Consider the following 17,504-nt stretch of genomic DNA (forward strand, 5'->3'; position numbering starts at 1 on the left):
TTTGCATTAACAAAAGTTCGTTCTTGCTCTTCTCAGTCATATTAGATACATATATTTTGTAAGTAAAACCGTACCATAAAAGTAACAAAGTAAATATCAGGTGAATATTGCCCAAAAACCAAAAGTTTATGTACAATTGCATCAAATAACTTAATATCCCACCACCCCTAATTAAGGATTATTTTATTTGACAAATTAATATGAACGAAAATAGGATGAAAACATATTCTTCAAATGGTTTTGTAGAATTCAACTCAAAAGCTTTGAAACGGGTAATTAAATATATCTAAACTTAATACTAGGAAACCAAAATAGCGCTTAGGCCCCAACGCCTACCAATATCCCCATCCGAATACATTAAGATAAAGAAACGACTCAAAGATCCTTCCAAACATTTTTAAACAAAATCTTAAAAAAAGACTAAGAACCAGAAGGCAACTGATCTTTGCCGAATAGTTGCTATTATGATTGCAACACCATCATCATCTTAATAACGACCAATTCCCCAAACTCTGATAACACCATCTGTATACCCACTGAACAACGTGCTTCCATCTGCACTCCAGTTCAAGCTTGTGCAATATATCACCTGCACATTCCATTTCCATATATTACATTAATTCCATATAACTCCTACACCTTTAGAACAACAAAATAAACCCATCCAGAATATAAACTTTATTTAAAAGTAAAACTCATCAACTTGAAAACTACAAATTCTACTATGAGGTATAATCTATGTTATTTCTACTTCTTGTTTTCTCCTAGTAACACATAAATCTTATTAATTGTACTTTTTATTCTCTAATGATCTTTTTGTTACAAATAAGGAAGTACAAATAACATATGATATGATCATATCATTGCCATACAAATGCCCATATCCGACATACACCTTGAGTCAGAGTAACATAAGGAACAATGACAAATTCCAAGCTTTGAACATTACAATAGTACGCTTAGAAAAGAATAAACTACTTAAGAAGCATGATCATGGTTTAAAAAAGTAGCAGCATAATGGAACATGGGCGATGAGCATATATGATAAAAACTAATCTATATCAGCTCAAAGAAACAGTAACAAAAATTCTAGAAAGAAATACATAAGTTGTATAAAGTGAAAACGAATCATTCAGAACGAGAGGATAATTAAAAGGGTAGTCTAAATAAATTCATGGTAAATGGTATTCACCAAGCAGCCCCGTTGACACCTATATGCGTTGGAAGGAACACAATAATAGGTAATCTTCATAATCATATGTCAAAAGATTCTTAGGATGCCAGAAAGCTATAAAATTGTTCCAACAATTAAAAAAAAGCAAAGCTACATTGCATCTAAAATTTCATCCCAATTTGTGAAAATGCCAATAGTTAAACAAATTATATCAAAACATCCAACCAAAAATAAGACATTCAAAATAGACGAAGATGGATAGAAAGCAAAAACAAATAAGAAAACATCAAAAAGGCTTCGCTAAACTAGAATTGAAGGACAGTAATGAATAAAAGCAATTTCACCTTCTTTTTGTTTGCGTTGTCAGTGGCTGCAGATGTCTCAGCCTCGGCCTTGAGGTCAACCTTCAAGTCTTCGACTATGCTCTTGCTTTCCAAATCCCAGATCTTGATGCTCTGCTCCGTTGCAGCACAAAGCCAGTACCTATTAGGACTAAAGCAAAGCGAGTGAATTACGGCACCAGCTTCAAGGCTGTAAAGCTTCTTTCCTTCAGCTAAATCCCACAACAGAATCACCCCATCTTTGCCTCCACTAGCACATAAAGAACCATCAGGCGAAACCGCCACCGTGTTCACATAACCAGTGTGTCCGGCCAATGTGTTACGAATCTTGCAGTTGGTCAAGTTCCAAACTTTCACGGTCTTATCCCAGGAAGCCGAAACGATGGTGGGTTGAAGAGTATTTGGGCTGAAACGAACACAGCTTACCCAATCTGTATGAGCATCGCCCTCTTGGATAGTGTATTTGCATTCTCCAAGGGTATTCCAAAGCTTGATAGTTCGATCACGAGAAGCTGAGACGATCTGACGGTTGTCGATTGAAAAGGCAACGGAAAGCACATCTTTGGTGTGGCCAACGAAACGACGAGCGGAGGTTCCTGCGCTTAAGTCCCATAGACGAAGTTCACCATCCCAGGAACCGGAGAGAGCAAACTGGGAATCTGAGGAGAGGACAACATCTTGGACGAAATGAGAGTGGCCGGTGAGACGACGACGCGCGACGCCGTAGGTTTTTTCGTCTTTGGTTAAGTGCCAAAGGATAATGGATTTGTCACGTGAGGAAGTGACGATCATGTCGGAGTTATCAATGGGAGTGGCGATGGCGGTGACCATATCGGTGTGGGCTCGCATGGTGCCGCGGAGAACCAATCCCTCGGAGACTGCCATTTTCGTCGGCGCTTGCGGCGGGAGCGGCCTTTAGGGTTTTGAATGATAAAATGATAGGTCAGCGGAGAATGAAAAGCAAGAATGTAAGGCATAAGAAAGTATATATAGTACCGTTGGTATATTGGGAATTAGGGTTTTGCAATTACAACAAAATTATGCCCAACCGGTTCTTAGGTCAAATTCTACTATTAGGCCCTGTACGTTACATAAGTTGTAGGTTTAGTACATGTCCTTTAATTTGTTCATTTTCAATCTCTACTTTTAGAATTTAAAAATTTTAATCCTAACCAAATAATAACTATTAAATTTATTAAGTTAAGTTCTATTATTTTTTAAAATTCGATGTGTGAAACACACTATCACACATGTGATACTGTGTTTGTTTGTTATTTTTCGCATATTACTCACAAAAAAATCAGTCAATAGATTTAACGATGGTCGCTTACATTAAGACTAAAATTTTGAATTTCAAAAAAAATAACCACGGTGAATGATCCAATTAGTAAACGTAGACTAGATCTATAACTTTACACATAATACAAGACTAATAACCAAACAAATTTAACTGTTACCATTGGGTCAAGATTAAAATTTCAAATTTTGAAAAGCACAAATCTAAAATTGATCAACTTAACATACAAATATTAAATCCATAATTTACACAAAGCATAAGGTCTAATAGCAGAATTTGACCATTTTCTATCATATATTATTTATTAAATGCGTTTGATTAAAAGTTATTTTTTCGAACCCCATATAATGGTCTGATGGTTAAGGGTGTTCACCCTCTAAGTGTAGTCTGAACTCGAGTCGCGCTAATTATGTTTATTGTTCAGGCTTTACCTTATAATTCACTAAAAAAATTATTAAAAAATTATACACAAACAAGAAAAAACTTTTTAAAATTTATTAAGAAAAAACTTAATTAGAAAAAAAAAATCCTCCAAACATTATTTTCTTCACTTATAAAACCAAAAACAAAAACTTAGTTTTTTTCCATTAAAATTTAGATCTTATAAAACTAAAATTCCACCTACCCCTTTCGAATTTCGATATAATAGTTCATATTGATTGATTTTTTATTAAGACATTGACGGAGCAGGGCTAGAAGTCAAATCTTCAAATCTTCTACTAACTTTTACCCCCCAAGTATATATTAAACTCCGCATCAGAATCGTCTCTGTAGCCAAAAAGTAAACGAGTAACAAAATGGCATAAATGTAAAAAAATGAATTAAAAAGAATAATATCGTCAATTCATATTTATCCTCTTCAGGAATTCAAAAAGTCTCTCAAATTCCATACCGAAGCCCCCCCGCCTCTCTCTCTCTATATATCTTTTCTCCTCTCGCCCACTCTTCCCTCCAGTCTCCGTCCCATCAAAATTCAACGTCTGCTATCTTGCGCCTCAAGCTCATTGTTTGTTTGCCAATGGCGCACGATAGCATCCAGCTTCCTTGTGGAGGCGATGGCGCTTGCATGCGCTGCAAAGTCACCCCTCCGACGGAGGAAACCCTCACTTGCAGCATCTGCGCTGCTCCTTGGCACGTGGGTTGCTTGGCTTCTAAGCCCGAAACTCTGGCTTCTACTTTGCAATGGCACTGTCCTGACTGCTCAGGCGACCCTCTTCTCCCGCCATCGGTCGCCACTGATGGGAGCTCTAGCGAGCTCTTTGTGGCGATAAAGGCAATAGAGGCGGATGAGTCCTTGACGGAGAAGGAGAAAGCGAGGAAGAGGCAGGAACTAGTGAGTGGGAGAGTTGAAGAAGATGGAGGGAATGGAAAAGGGGAGAGCTCTGTTTTGGATGTTCTTGACGAAAGCTTAAACTGTTCGTTTTGCATGCAGTTACCTGACAGGCCTGTTACGGTACGATTTCTCATTTTCTTTTTCTTTTTCTTTTTCGATGTTTTGCTGAGAAATATTTAGCATGTTGATTGCTGATGTATGTATTTATATGTCTTTATTCATGTTGTTTCAGACGCCATGTGGCCACAACTTCTGCCTTAAATGCTTCCAGAAGTGGATAGGTCAAGGGAAGCGTACTTGTGCAAAATGCCGCTCAACAGTTCCCCCCAAAATGGCTAGTCAGCCTCGTATTAATTCTACTCTTGTATCTGTCATCAGAATGGCCAAGCTATCGAAATCAAATGCTGCTGCTGGTCCTCTGAAAGTTTTCCATTTTATACACAATCAAGATCGACCTGATAAGGCTTTCACTACAGAGCGAGCACAAAAAGCTGGGAAAGCAAATGCTGCTAGTGGGAAGATATTTGTAACTGTACCACCTGATCATTTTGGCCCGATTACAGCTGAAAATGACCCAGATAGAAATCAAGGTGTGCTTGTTGGTGAATGTTGGGAAGACAGATTAGAATGCAGGCAGTGGGGTGCTCACCTTCCCCATGTTGCAGGCATTGCTGGTCAGTCAAACTATGGTGCTCAATCGGTGGCACTCTCAGGGGGGTATGAGGATGACGAGGATCATGGAGAATGGTTTCTCTACACAGGAAGGTTTGTTTTCAGAGGGCTATGCATATTAGTAGTATAGCACCCTGCACCTCATCATTGCACATGCTTATAAAATGAAAGTGGATTGATGACGGTTTAGTCCAATTGGTATTGTTGACTTGTTACCATTTACTGCTTTATTCAATAATAATCAGTTAGTTTGTCAACATAATTCTTATATTTTTGTCTCAACTTTAAAAGGCAACTCAATTCTCTGAGTAGAAGGTGAATTACTGAGTTTCAAATTTTAACTCTTGTCAGGCTGTTTCTTGGAGGCATAACTGTAAATTTCCTATGCCCTTCCAAACATTCCGATGCTTAATGTCATTTTTAATGCACTTTATAATGTAAAAGGAGTACACGATAGAAAGTACAGTAGATGATGCATGGTTCATGTGGCTTCAGTGAATGTGCTTGTAGTTGCTGTTTTGTTGGGCCTTAGATGAATTTACAGATCCACTTACTGCATAGATACCATGATGACATTATCCAAGAATGCTGTCAATAACTATCATATTTTTTCCATTTAAATTGAGGAATTTTATTGGTTAACATTGATTCATTCATGTGTGTATTTGAAATTTGTTTGTTTTTATGGGTGCTGATGGCAGTGGAGGTAGAGATCTCAGTGGAAATAAGCGAACAAACAAGGAACAGTCATTTGATCAAAAATTTGAGAAGATGAATGAAGCTTTGCGAGTAAGTTGCAAAAAGGGTTATCCTGTTCGAGTTGTAAGGCAAGTCTCATCTCTTGAAGCTTAGCTCTCTTTGTTTCTATTACTTATTGATTGTCTATGCACGTGCAAAGGGCAACTGAAGCTTCACTAATAGGTTGGCGCCTTGTTAGAAGCCTACTTCGATGATGCTATTTTATTTGTTAAAAGCTTTTGTTTCTCTTGATGTGCAGGTCGCACAAAGAAAAACGATCTTCATATGCCCCAGAGAAAGGGGTGAGATATGATGGAGTGTATAGAATTGAAAAATGCTGGCGAAAGGTTGGAATACAGGTATCATATCTCTATCAGAACAATATTGCTAGCTATGCTGAGCTCTTGTAAATTAATTTCCTGATGGTACTTTCCTCAATAGGGATTTACAGTTTGCCGATATTTGTTTGTGAGATGTGACAATGAGCCAGCCCCATGGACAAGGTTTTTGCCTTTCATATGCTTAAACGGTCTTCTTTCCTCTATTCATTAGCTCCACCATGAATTATTGTATTGAACTTTAATGCAGCGATGAGCATGGTGATCAACCTAGGCCCTTACCTGCTATTTCTGAGCTGAAAAAGGCAACTGACATATTCGAGAGAAAGGAGAGTCCATCGTGGGACTTTGATGTAAGAGATGTAGTTTCTTCTCTGATATCTTTAGTTTTAATGTTCTGCCTTTAATAATGTTTTGTCTGTTAGATAGTAACCTGATGATAAACATTATGAAGAATGCATCTTGTGTTGAACTCATTATGTCATCTGAAACTAGAAAAAATAAATTCATAAAACAATGTTTTACTGGTGAAGTTAAATAGTGAAATATCTTTTCTGTTTTGGAGTTTGATCTTTGATATGACCCACAATTTGGTTCCTCTTCCCATAGGCTTCATCTTTTTCTGCTATGCTTATGTAGTTCGTAATGCAATCAGGAAGAAGGTAGTCGATGGAAGTGGAAAAAAGCTCCTCCTCCAAGCAAAAAGCCAGCAAATGCAGCTGATCTTAAAGAAGGGAAAAGGACAAGGAAAGCTATAAGGCACTCACGTAAACTAAGTACAAGAGAAAGACTCCTCAAAGGTTGATCTTGTTTTCCCTGTCAAGAACTATTTTCATTTTGTACTTGGGCCTTAGTCTGCACGCCTTGAGTTTGCTTGTGCTCAAAAAGATCTGTCCATGTGCATTTATGCCTAGGTTAAATTGGTAGGGTAACTGAAGATAATTGAGTTCCACTTAATTTAGTAGTCATGATTTTAGATTTTGATGCATATTTATACATTTGATGATCTTCTATAATCTGTACTCATCTTTGAACATGGCATTAGTGGGAAACAAAAAGCAATGAGAGGAGCAGAGAGAGCATTTGACTTGATATGCTTTACGTTGCAGAGTTTGGTTGTCTAATCTGTCAGCAAGTTATGAGTCTCCCGGTTACAACTCCTTGTGCCCACAACTTCTGCAAGTCTTGTTTTGAAGCTGCATTTACTGGTAAGACTGCTATAAGAGAGAGGAATAAAGGAGGCCGGACTCTTAGATCACAAAAGAACATCCTCAACTGTCCTTCGTGCCCCACTGATATCTCTGATTTTCTTCAAGATCTTCAGGTGCGGCATTAATGTATATTTTTATTTTGCCTAATTTTCAGAACGCATTTTAAGGGGAACAAGGAAGTTCAACTCTAGAAAGGCTTGAAAAATAGATTATGAGATACAGGACCTTTTTTTCCCTTCAGTTAGTGATCTGGTAACACACGGTTTAACTGATACAGGAAGTTAGTGATCACACGGTTTAAGTTTATTTCAGCACGATTTTTCTGATAACACGAATATTTTATGAAAACGATATATCAGGTCAACCGGGAATTGATGGATGTGATTGAGTCACTGAAACAAAAGAGCGAGGAGAATGAGGAGCCTGCTGAAGAGGAACCCATGAATGGCTTGGAGGAAAGTACAGACCTAGGTTCCAGTGACGAAAAAACTGGCAAGAAAACTGAAAATGTTGATCCGAAAGATGACTTAGAGAATGCTCTACCTAATTGTGAAGAAGAAAGAACTAGCAAGCGGAGGAAAGTGGATACTGCTCAAGTAGGTGATGATGATCTTTAATGACATTTTCTTTTTTATCTGGTTAACTCTGTTTTGGTTGAAACTTTTTGTCAGAGAATTAGAGGGATTTTGGCAGTTGTGGTAGCTCAATTCCACAGTTGTTATCTTTACAAGAATAGGACTGTATTTGGTTAGCAATGGCATCCATCTTTTTGTGTAGTCAGGCATCCAGGCTGTGCATAAATAGTTGTTTCTTTCAAGGCATTCCACGGATTATGGGAAGTTTCTTTTTTGGTATTTTCCAAGAATAGTAATGCCTGGTCGACTCATTTATGATTATTATGTAAAAGAAAAAAAGAACATTAATTACATAAATATTTCCTCGTCTATCCATTCCCAAAACTAGTGGAACCTAAAAGCATAATTCCACAAATTGGTACAGCAGGACATTTTTGAAGCTTGGAATCAATCATCCTTGGTTTGTTCTTGTTGATGTCCGTTTGTATCATTGTGGTGAATGTGAAGTCCATCTCCATTTTGAGAGGTATTTGATGGTTGAACAACCCGTCCAACAATGGGATACTTGTCCAGGAACTTACATTCCCAATCCTCCAGCACACTAAGCTCCTCAGCACTCAAGCCTTCGAGGTTCCCCGTCAGGTCCTCAGGTTTAAACGACAACATCGCCAATGCCCTGCTCGCATCCCTCCCTGTAAACATCGAATAAGCCCCTCCACACCCATAAAACACCCTCACAAACCAAACAAAAAGTGAGATCAATTGTCAAATCATACGCAAACAGCAAAAACAATAAAAACCTATTTGTAAAAGCTTGATCATTTACGTGAATTCAATCGATATGGAATGTTGTATATTACTTGGAGGAAGAGACGTCGTAGATCTGGCCTTTGATGGCAATTAGGAGAGGCTTTTTGGGGTCCGAACCATCGTAAGCTCTTAACTCTGATTCCGTAATATCTCCGACCTGAATTGGCTCTTTTTGAGGCTTTTGACGAAAATCTTCGGGACCCAAAAACATGCCGCACACTATCTTGTACACAACCACCATCATTGCCAGGATTGTGAAGAACGCCGTCGGGGATAACCCTGTCGCCTCCGTCACCGCCTCCATCACGGTCGAGTAAATACCCATGTTAAGAGAATATTATTTTTCTTCTTTTTTCTAAATTCTCCCAAAAAATAAAAAACAAAAATGGAAACTGGGTTTCGTTGGTTTCCTTCTTCTGAGTTACTTGCAGGAATTAGTTAAGATGGAGGATCAAAGTTCACCTACCAAAAGATTGACCAATGAGCAATGACCCAACCTACCTCCATTTCCGTGATACCAAACTTTTATTGTAGGTTGGGCTTTATGAGCCTTAAACGGGCCTTAATCAGTTAGTCATCCACAGGAATGAATAACACAAAATGTATCAAGAATGCAAAGCAATGAGCATAAAAATATTTCAACTTCATCTAAGTTATTTTTTAATATTATAATCGTGTTTTATATTTATAATTCTTTCTGCATTTTGCAAATTCCTCAAGAAATTCCACAGCGAATCAAATTTTGGTTGGGCCACGAAGAGTAGTAGGGACAGGAGAATATTCTGCACAGCTTTAGGAATATTCATTACACTTTTGTTTAATTGATTTTGCAACTAAATTTTTATTTTTTAAAAGGAAAATTAACATATACATGGCCCATACAATAGGAAGAATATTTACGGTAAAGTGTTGCTAATGGCAAGTGGAGGTTCATCGACAGTAAGCACCAACGTCTATCCATCGTAGCCCACAAAGATAATAAAGATGTTACAAGATATATCTTACTAAATATACCCACAAAACAAATTTACAAATTGAAGATAGATAAGACAAATAGAATAAAAGAGAGGAAAGAGCATGGAGATCAAAGATGATTGAAAGTGAGTGGTGCCAGCTAAATCTATTCAGGGCCAAGCATCCCACTAGATTCGATCTAAATAATAAAAATATTTTTTAAATTTTAAATTTGATTATAAAATATTCTTATAAGATAAAATTTTAAAACATTATTCATTTTTCAACAGTGAAATTTAACTTTTTAAAAGGGTTTAGCTAAATTGACAATTTTACTACAGATCACAACGAAGTAAGTAGGAATGAAGATTGCCTTATCTATTATTGCTCTATGATTGTATGGATGCTAAAAATACCACATTAATAGGAGTAAATTATATCCATAACTGCTACACGTTGTTCCACATTATGTATTTTACTAATAAATTTTTTTAATTTATTATTATAAATATCTATATATATAGAACTTATTTGTTATTTATGCATATATTTATTAATACAACATCTTTCAAACTGATCATTGTTTTGTTTCAAAGCAATTGAAAGGTAAAAAGCTTTCGACCTCCACTTTTCAACTAGGGAAGCGACCAATTCATGAATGATATTAAACTTTTCCATTTTAGAGACCCCGTACAAATCAACATCCTTCAAGCATTGCTTTATGCAATCATCATGATAGGAAAACTTTAAGTTTTATCAAACAGGTGAGTTCAATTTACCAATTGTTTCAAAATCACAAACTATTTATTTTACAACTTCAAAAATCTGAAAAAAAAAAGATAACTACAGTAAAAACGTAAACTCGAAATTTTATCATATTCAGGACATAATAACTATGAGAGTATTTGAAGAATGTGGATAAGAAAAAAAATGAATAAAAGAGATATTTATAGAATGAAAATTGACATTTATTAGAATCGACTTCTATCATATTAATCACAATTATTTGAACCATATATGCATCATAAATTTGTCAAAATTTATAACCCTAAACTTAACAATTTTACGTTATTAAGTTATGATGCATGATATCATGTACTTCCTTACTAACATGCCAAACTTCTGTGTACCGATAAATTTATTGATTTGGCAACCCATAAAACTCGACGATCGTTACTGTTGACTTAATGCTAAGAAAGCATATTTTGAAAATTTTCCCTTTTACTCGTTCCAATAAATAATAAGTGCTTTCATTTCTTTCCAATTTCAGAAACAAAATAAATTTTGTTTATAAACACAAAATATACAAAATTTGTATTTAATGTATCATCAACTATATAATTTTACATCATATACCAACGATAAATAATATTATGCATTGTTGCTAATAAAATAAATTACGAGTAAAAATTATTTTATGGACTTTTTAATCATATTATCTATTCTCTTTTTTTAAATATTTAATGACATTTCAATAAATTTTTTATCCAAAACCCGAACATCAACCTTTAAACCCGAACTCTAAACTTTGAACTCCAAACTCATCCTAAATCTCAAACCAAAAACTCAAAACTTAAACCTCAAATAATTCAAAATTCAAGGTTCAAAGTTTAAAATTCAAAATTGGGGGTTTTAGATTTGAAATTCAAGTTTTAAAATAAACAAAATTACCATAATTATATCAATAACATAAAATGATTAAAAAATATGATAAAAAATCTATAAAACAATAAATATTATAAAATCACCAAAAACTTATTTCCTTTATAAAACAATAAATATTATTTAAAATCAAAATAGCATAATATTTATTGTCTCCAACATTAGCATTATATAAATCATTTCCTTTTTTTACATCATATCATAAATAATATTTTAATTTTTACTAAAATATCATTTAAATATAAAAATAAAAACAGCCAAATAAATAATTTTTTTTTGGTAAATATAAATTGATGTTATAAAAATAATATAACAATTAACTTTTTGTATGAATCAGAACAAAACCCAAACACAGACGTAACAATAACTTCTAAAAATACATAATATTGTAAAATAAACGTGAAAACGACATCCATAACTTTTGCCCTAACCGGCCAACCCTATATCTCAAAAGCTTCAGTTCCACAACTTAAACCTAATTTCCTCTTATCTTTTTCTTGTTTAGGTGCCCAGCCTCGACCAAGATCAATAATGTCTTAAGATAATTAAAATTATCCCTGTCATGCAAATTAACACAACTTTACAAATCCACCACCTGGACAAGATAAACCTATGCATAACAAAAAAGAAGACAGGATACCTTCAAGATTTAAAAGAAAATGGAAAGGTTCAATAATTCATGTCTTTTATTTTATTATTACATTAAAAATGAATTTTGAAAGCAGCGCAGCAGCAGCAGCAGAATCTAAGAAAATGACCACAAGATTTACTTTCTGACATCTCGTTTTGGCTTTCACTTGCTTTATCCTGTGTAAACATCTGCAGTCTCAGCAACGCTCTGCCAAAATTAATAATGGAAACCAAAAGAGGTAACAAGAAATTCAAGATCCATCCAACCATTCACAACAGTATGCAACTATTAATTCACAATAAACCCCACAAGGCAAAATAATTTACAATCAAACCCTAAACTTCACAGATCCATGAAAGAGAAAAAGAGTCAACAGCAACAAAAGAAGATAAAAGTGTAGCATTATAAGATCACATCAATCTTTGGCTAGACGATGAAGTGAGAAAGGAGAAAGATGTAGAGCTCCCTTCAATCCAAACAAGGATCTAACTTTAAAGGTAATGAAGCTCCTGAGATATGGAAGCCGCAAGCCTATCCCTCCCAACATGGGATAGGACTGTGGGATCCATAGCCAAGCAGCTCAATATACCCAGCAAGAAACTCTATTGGACTTCAAGGAGCTCCATTCCTAACCCCCCACCTTCTTACTTTGGATTACATCTAAATACTTGGGCTGATTTTCTTCTTTTTCTTCTTCCTAATAGCCATATTTATTCACTAAAACCTGACCACTTTAAACAAACACTTACCCTAACCCTAGACAACTTACCATAAACGGGAAGAAAATACAGAAGCAAGATTAAAAGCAAAAGCAAAACACATCTTTTCTTTTCCCCTATAAACTGGAAAACCGAAAGTACACAACTATTTGAGTAAACGATCAATCTTTAGTTAAGATGAGAAGATGTGATCTCTCAACCCCACTAGAGAAAAAAGCCAAACATTTTTTTCCATCACAAAAGCAAATCCATGAAACTAGACTAAAATACAAAAAACTCGGAACAGATCCAAGACCCTTTAAAGCAAAAGCCAGACCATACTTTAACCCGACTTCACCTACAAGATGGTCCGAGTGCTAAGTAGATCTTAAAACCCAAAACTTGAAGCCTCGGAGACGCTCCTGGTGTGAACCAAGGAGACCCCCAAGAGTAAACAACCCTACCTACCGAGGCCTTTGGTTACCTTCAATAATAAAAAGAAGATGGTGGTAGCCAAGGGTTAAATACTAATAGCGGCCTAGGGTTTTGATCAAATAAATAAATGATGATGGTTTGGTGGTGGGTCGGGAAGTGAGCTGTATTTGCTGTTTTCCTTGCCCTTTCCATAAAAAAATTTTAAAGCAAAATAAATAAAGAGGCTACTCCCTTGCCTTTGCCTTTATCATGAAAGAGTCTCGGGAACCGGCCACATTAGATTCCCTGTTTTGATAATCACACTTTCACATGCCTTCGAAAACTGGTGAACAACCGAGCCCCACGATATTTACTAGTCCCCGGCCCCTATCTTATCTTATCGTCATTACCTGCCTCACCCTTCACCAAATTTTGAAACATACAGTTCTCATTTGGATTCTCCTCAACCTGCTTTTCGACACGTTCAACATGTTTTTTTTTGTACGATCGCATTGTAGGAAGCTCTTTAGATATTTGCGGTGGAACAGTAGTAACCACAGCAAGTTTGAATCTATGTCCGAATTTCATTTAAAACTTTGATTTGAGTATTATTTTCAAATTTATAAATAATTAAATTTAATATTTTATGTTAAATTTGTAAATATCGGAATTTGTATTTGCAAAATACTATAAATTAAACAAAAAATTAATTTCAAATAAAATTTATTTATAATTAATAATAAATAAATGTGAATTAATAAAAGTAGTCAATTAACTACTCAAACAAATTAAACCTAACAATTTAACTATAAGAATTCTAAACAAAATGTATGTATTGCATGTTTAGAGTTTAACACTACCTACCGTTAATATAAAAAATATACATTTTAATTTCATAATTGTATATATTATGAATAATCATAAAATCAACTACCCATTTAATATTTAGGCTCCATATCATTTATAAAAGAATGCACATTATAATTTCAGTATTGTATAGTAAGTATTATACATCTATAAATTACTTATTTATGGATATAACAATGGATTGTTTTCACCAATAATCTTTATGGCCTTTTGAAATGTAATGACTAGAAAAGCTACTGATAATAATGATCCACATAAAAGAGCTGCATAGCCTAATACCATCATACTTACGTGCATCAGTAACCACTAGAATTGGAGAGCAGGTGCTAATATTACGAATTGATGCATTTTGGTTAAAAGACTCGAAGTGGCAATGCCTTGGGTAAAAATAGCACTTGGTGTGGTTATTGCACTTAAATTATTTTTGCGCTTTTTAAATTTTAAATAGGAAGCCATATGAATAAGGGAGAAACCCCATGAAAGAAAGATTAATGATTCATATAAATCACTTAATGGGAAATGTCTTGAATAAATTCAACGAGTGACAAATAATCCTGTTATACAGAAAAAGGTGACTATCATGCCCTTTTCTGATTAATCATATAGTCCTACGACTTCATCTACTAATAAGAATAAGGTTAAAAAATGAATTGTAATTACAATTGAAACTACTGAAAAAGATATATGAGTTAAGATATGATCTAAAGTTGAAAAAATCATAAAAATTATGAAAAAATCCACCACTGCTCCAGAGTTGACACATTATGCTCTACCACCTGCCTTATTTCACTATGGATGTGTAATCTTGAAAATAGTTATCACCTTCGTAGATGTCAAATGCATCCATCATTGCCCTACCTTGCTTTATTTTAATTTAATTTTTATTACTTATCTTTAATATTTACAATATTTTTAAAATTAATAATTATTTATACATAATTATTTAGAAAAATATTTTAACACAAAATATATTAAATTTTTTATACTACATTATTACCTTTTTAGCCACTTTAATAGTTATATATACAAAAAATAAAATGGTCATTTTTATGTAGTGGACAAGGCTGGACAAGCAATTACCATGACCACTCCTTCCTTACCTATCATCCAAAAGAAAAAATCTATCTTGCCCTCCCTTACATACTTGTATGCAATAAATTTTTTTTTTGACTTATATACAACAATTGATAATATGATATGTAAAAAAATATAATTATATCACATTATAAAATAAATTTATATTATAATATTATTTTAACTATATAAATATTAGTTAAATTTTAGTTTAAAGTAATTTAAGTGCATCGATCTAATAAAAAAAAGGGATAAATGCAATTTTAAAGATTTTAATGATTTATCCCATTGTTGAATTAAGTTTGCTGTAGAAGAGAATATGATTTAAAATCAGCTAAATAAAATTTAAGAGAATAAAATATAAAAAATAAGAGTGAAATTGATCAAACCGATAATTTAATTATAATAATCGATTACGGCTTTGAATTTGAAAATATTTTAACTGACAAAACCGACTTTAATTTATAATATATATATATATATACCAAACTCAAATCTATTATATTACCCAACCAAGTCCAAACCCAAAAATAAACATTATCATATATCCAAATCTAAATAGAAAACACAACCCAAGCCCATTTAATACAATTTACCAAATATTATACAATTTAAAAAATAAAAATAAATAAATCTAATCCCTAAAACACGCATGCACGCGCGCGCGCGCACATACTCAAAACCCCTCTTACTAACCTGCCTCCATCGATTTCTTTCTCATTTCTCCCTTTTCTGAACTCTAAAAAAATCGTCTGTTGGCCGTTGCGCCTCCAGCTTACTCAATCTGCCCATCTTTCAGAGTGTATCAAGTCACTCTAACTCAGACCCTCTCGTCTCTCGTCAGCCTCCTCCCATCTAACCAAAGCAGCCCTTGCAAGGCTGAGTGTTGTGCATAGGAGTCTGAAAGTTGCCAAGTCTGGTGTCAAGAAGAGGAACAGACAAGCCTTGAAGATCTATGTCAATAAGTAAGCTAGACAATTTAAGTTATCTGTGCTGCGATTTTCGTTGTTCTAGACCCCTTTTGTTTTATCCATTTTGTGTCTAGATTTTTGAAGCAAAGATTCATGGTCCTTGCCAGTTTGATTTCCAAATTATAATATGGTAATTTTGAGGAGGAAAAAAAGAGTCTCACTCTCTTTCAACTTATTTTTAAAGTTCTGATGCAACATTACTCATTTAGAACTTGGGTTTTCTTCTCTCTTCTAAAACAAATATTATTTTTCTTGGAAAATTTCGTTGTTCCGATTTTTATTTTTTTTACTTTGATTATGTACAGTGCCAATTATGAAATTGGGTTAATATTTGTATGGTTAGAACCTAACCAAAGCACAAATGCTCTATATTAAGTTTGTATATTGTCTTGTGATGATAATTTATTTCTAAGAGTGCCTAAACTTGTGAATGGTTTGTATTTTAACCATTATTGTATTTGATAGAATGGTTTCTAAATTTCTTTTCAACGTCGATTGTATTTTTTTCAAAAACCTTTTTTGACAGTTATTACCAAACTTTTCAAAAACAATTTTCCATAAACTAGCTCTTAGAGACTACAGTGGCCAACTGCTTTGTTTCCTTCATCGGAAGTGAATGATGTTGTGAATGTATCATCATTTGAACAGGGTGCCTTGGATTCTTTATGTCTTCAATCACCAGCTCGTACTTCCAATGCCATTGTTGTTTTCTTCCTTAAAGTAGTTGCATAACTTGCTTATCCTATTCGAGCAGCTTTACTTTAGTGTCGAGCTTACTTGCTGTCAGTAATGTCTCCTTAAGATGGAGAGTTCTCCATTGACTTTGTCTTTATGTTCAGATGTGCAACAGTATTTTGAAAGTTGATTTCCATTTTTGCTTCTTAATTGCGAATATAACACCCTTATCCCGAATCGGCGACGACCTCTATCTGGTGGTGCTACAATCGATGACTAGAGGCATCCTTGGTAATACTATTGACTTTACGATATTCTAACGATAATAAGAGCTATACTGGTTGAAAAGAAATGAACAAACTAAACACTTTGGAACTAAATTCTGAAACTATCCAATTTATGCTAGAATCATCGGTACCCTTAGGTACGGTATTGATGCTTAACATTGGAAGGTATCAAGGTATCCATACCAATTTCCCTTGTTTTTCCTATTTAGGTTCTATGTTTAGAAGTATCTATACCCTCAAGCTAGATTCTAATATTAAAAAGTACAAGATCCATACTTGGGGTTAAGGTATCTAGACTTGACTCTCCTATTTCACTAATTTGGCTTCCACGTTTGAAGGTACCAATACCTTTGCAATGGGTTCTAATACCTTGAGTGTAGTACTGCATCAATCAGGTTTCCCTTGGTTGCCTATCTTTTAAGAAAACCCTTTGAATCTTAGGAACAATCAACTACCTAAGGAGGTCTCTTTAAAAGGTAACTCATTTACTCAATCCACAATCAAACAAAAGGCCTATTCAGTTCCAGGAACAATCTATCACATATCAAGTTTATCATTTACTATTTAGCATACTAACTTCACTTTACAAATAATCATATGTAAACATAATAGAATGTCGGTAATGACAATATATCGCAAAGAAAAAAAGAAATAAAAATAAAGAAAACACAGATTTTTACGTGGAAACCCTTTCGGAAAAAAATCACAGGCAGAGGAGAAGAAAATTTACTATGTCAAATTTGAATGATTACAAGAGGAGTAGACTATGTCTATTTATAGGC

The 17,504-nt window shown here is 34.4% G+C and overlaps 3 protein-coding genes and 2 long non-coding RNA genes across 5 annotated transcripts; 2 read left to right on the top strand and 3 right to left on the bottom strand.

Moving 5' to 3' along the window:
• Nucleotides 1-201: 201 nt before the first annotated feature.
• Nucleotides 202-2,523, bottom strand: LOC107890848 (guanine nucleotide-binding protein subunit beta-like protein). Its single transcript, XM_016815425.2, has 2 exons — nucleotides 1,519-2,523; nucleotides 202-589 (listed from the first exon to the last, which is right to left on the bottom strand). Exons 1-2 carry the CDS (start codon nucleotides 2,398-2,400, stop codon nucleotides 488-490), a joined length of 984 nt encoding a protein of 327 aa, XP_016670914.1. The 5' UTR covers nucleotides 2,401-2,523; the 3' UTR covers nucleotides 202-487.
• A 1,195-nt stretch (nucleotides 2,524-3,718) lies between these two features.
• LOC107890846 (E3 ubiquitin-protein ligase ORTHRUS 2) lies at nucleotides 3,719-7,971 on the top strand. Its single transcript, XM_016815423.2, has 9 exons — nucleotides 3,719-4,265; nucleotides 4,378-4,910; nucleotides 5,519-5,644; nucleotides 5,815-5,914; nucleotides 5,997-6,058; nucleotides 6,144-6,246; nucleotides 6,549-6,693; nucleotides 7,003-7,217; nucleotides 7,464-7,971. Exons 1-9 carry the CDS (start codon nucleotides 3,831-3,833, stop codon nucleotides 7,719-7,721), a joined length of 1,977 nt encoding a protein of 658 aa, XP_016670912.1. The 5' UTR covers nucleotides 3,719-3,830; the 3' UTR covers nucleotides 7,722-7,971.
• A 4-nt stretch (nucleotides 7,972-7,975) lies between these two features.
• Nucleotides 7,976-9,179, bottom strand: LOC107890847 (probable steroid-binding protein 3). The gene is made up of 2 exons (XM_016815424.2): nucleotides 8,540-9,179; nucleotides 7,976-8,412 (listed from the first exon to the last, which is right to left on the bottom strand). Exons 1-2 carry the CDS (start codon nucleotides 8,812-8,814, stop codon nucleotides 8,127-8,129), a joined length of 561 nt encoding a protein of 186 aa, XP_016670913.1. The 5' UTR covers nucleotides 8,815-9,179; the 3' UTR covers nucleotides 7,976-8,126.
• Nucleotides 9,180-11,413: 2,234 nt separating this feature from the next.
• Nucleotides 11,414-13,099, bottom strand: LOC107890845 (uncharacterized). Its single transcript, XR_005918245.1, has 2 exons — nucleotides 12,919-13,099; nucleotides 11,414-11,943 (listed from the first exon to the last, which is right to left on the bottom strand). It is a non-coding gene; the product is annotated as an uncharacterized lncRNA (long non-coding RNA).
• A 2,366-nt stretch (nucleotides 13,100-15,465) lies between these two features.
• Nucleotides 15,466-16,629, top strand: LOC107890844 (uncharacterized). The gene is made up of 2 exons (XR_001682068.2): nucleotides 15,466-15,754; nucleotides 16,409-16,629. It is a non-coding gene; the product is annotated as an uncharacterized lncRNA (long non-coding RNA).
• Nucleotides 16,630-17,504: the final 875 nt, after the last annotated feature.

Source organism: Gossypium hirsutum, chromosome D09 (assembly GCF_007990345.1).
Source record: "Gossypium hirsutum isolate 1008001.06 chromosome D09, Gossypium_hirsutum_v2.1, whole genome shotgun sequence".
Lineage (NCBI taxonomy): Eukaryota > Viridiplantae > Streptophyta > Magnoliopsida > Malvales > Malvaceae > Gossypium > Gossypium hirsutum.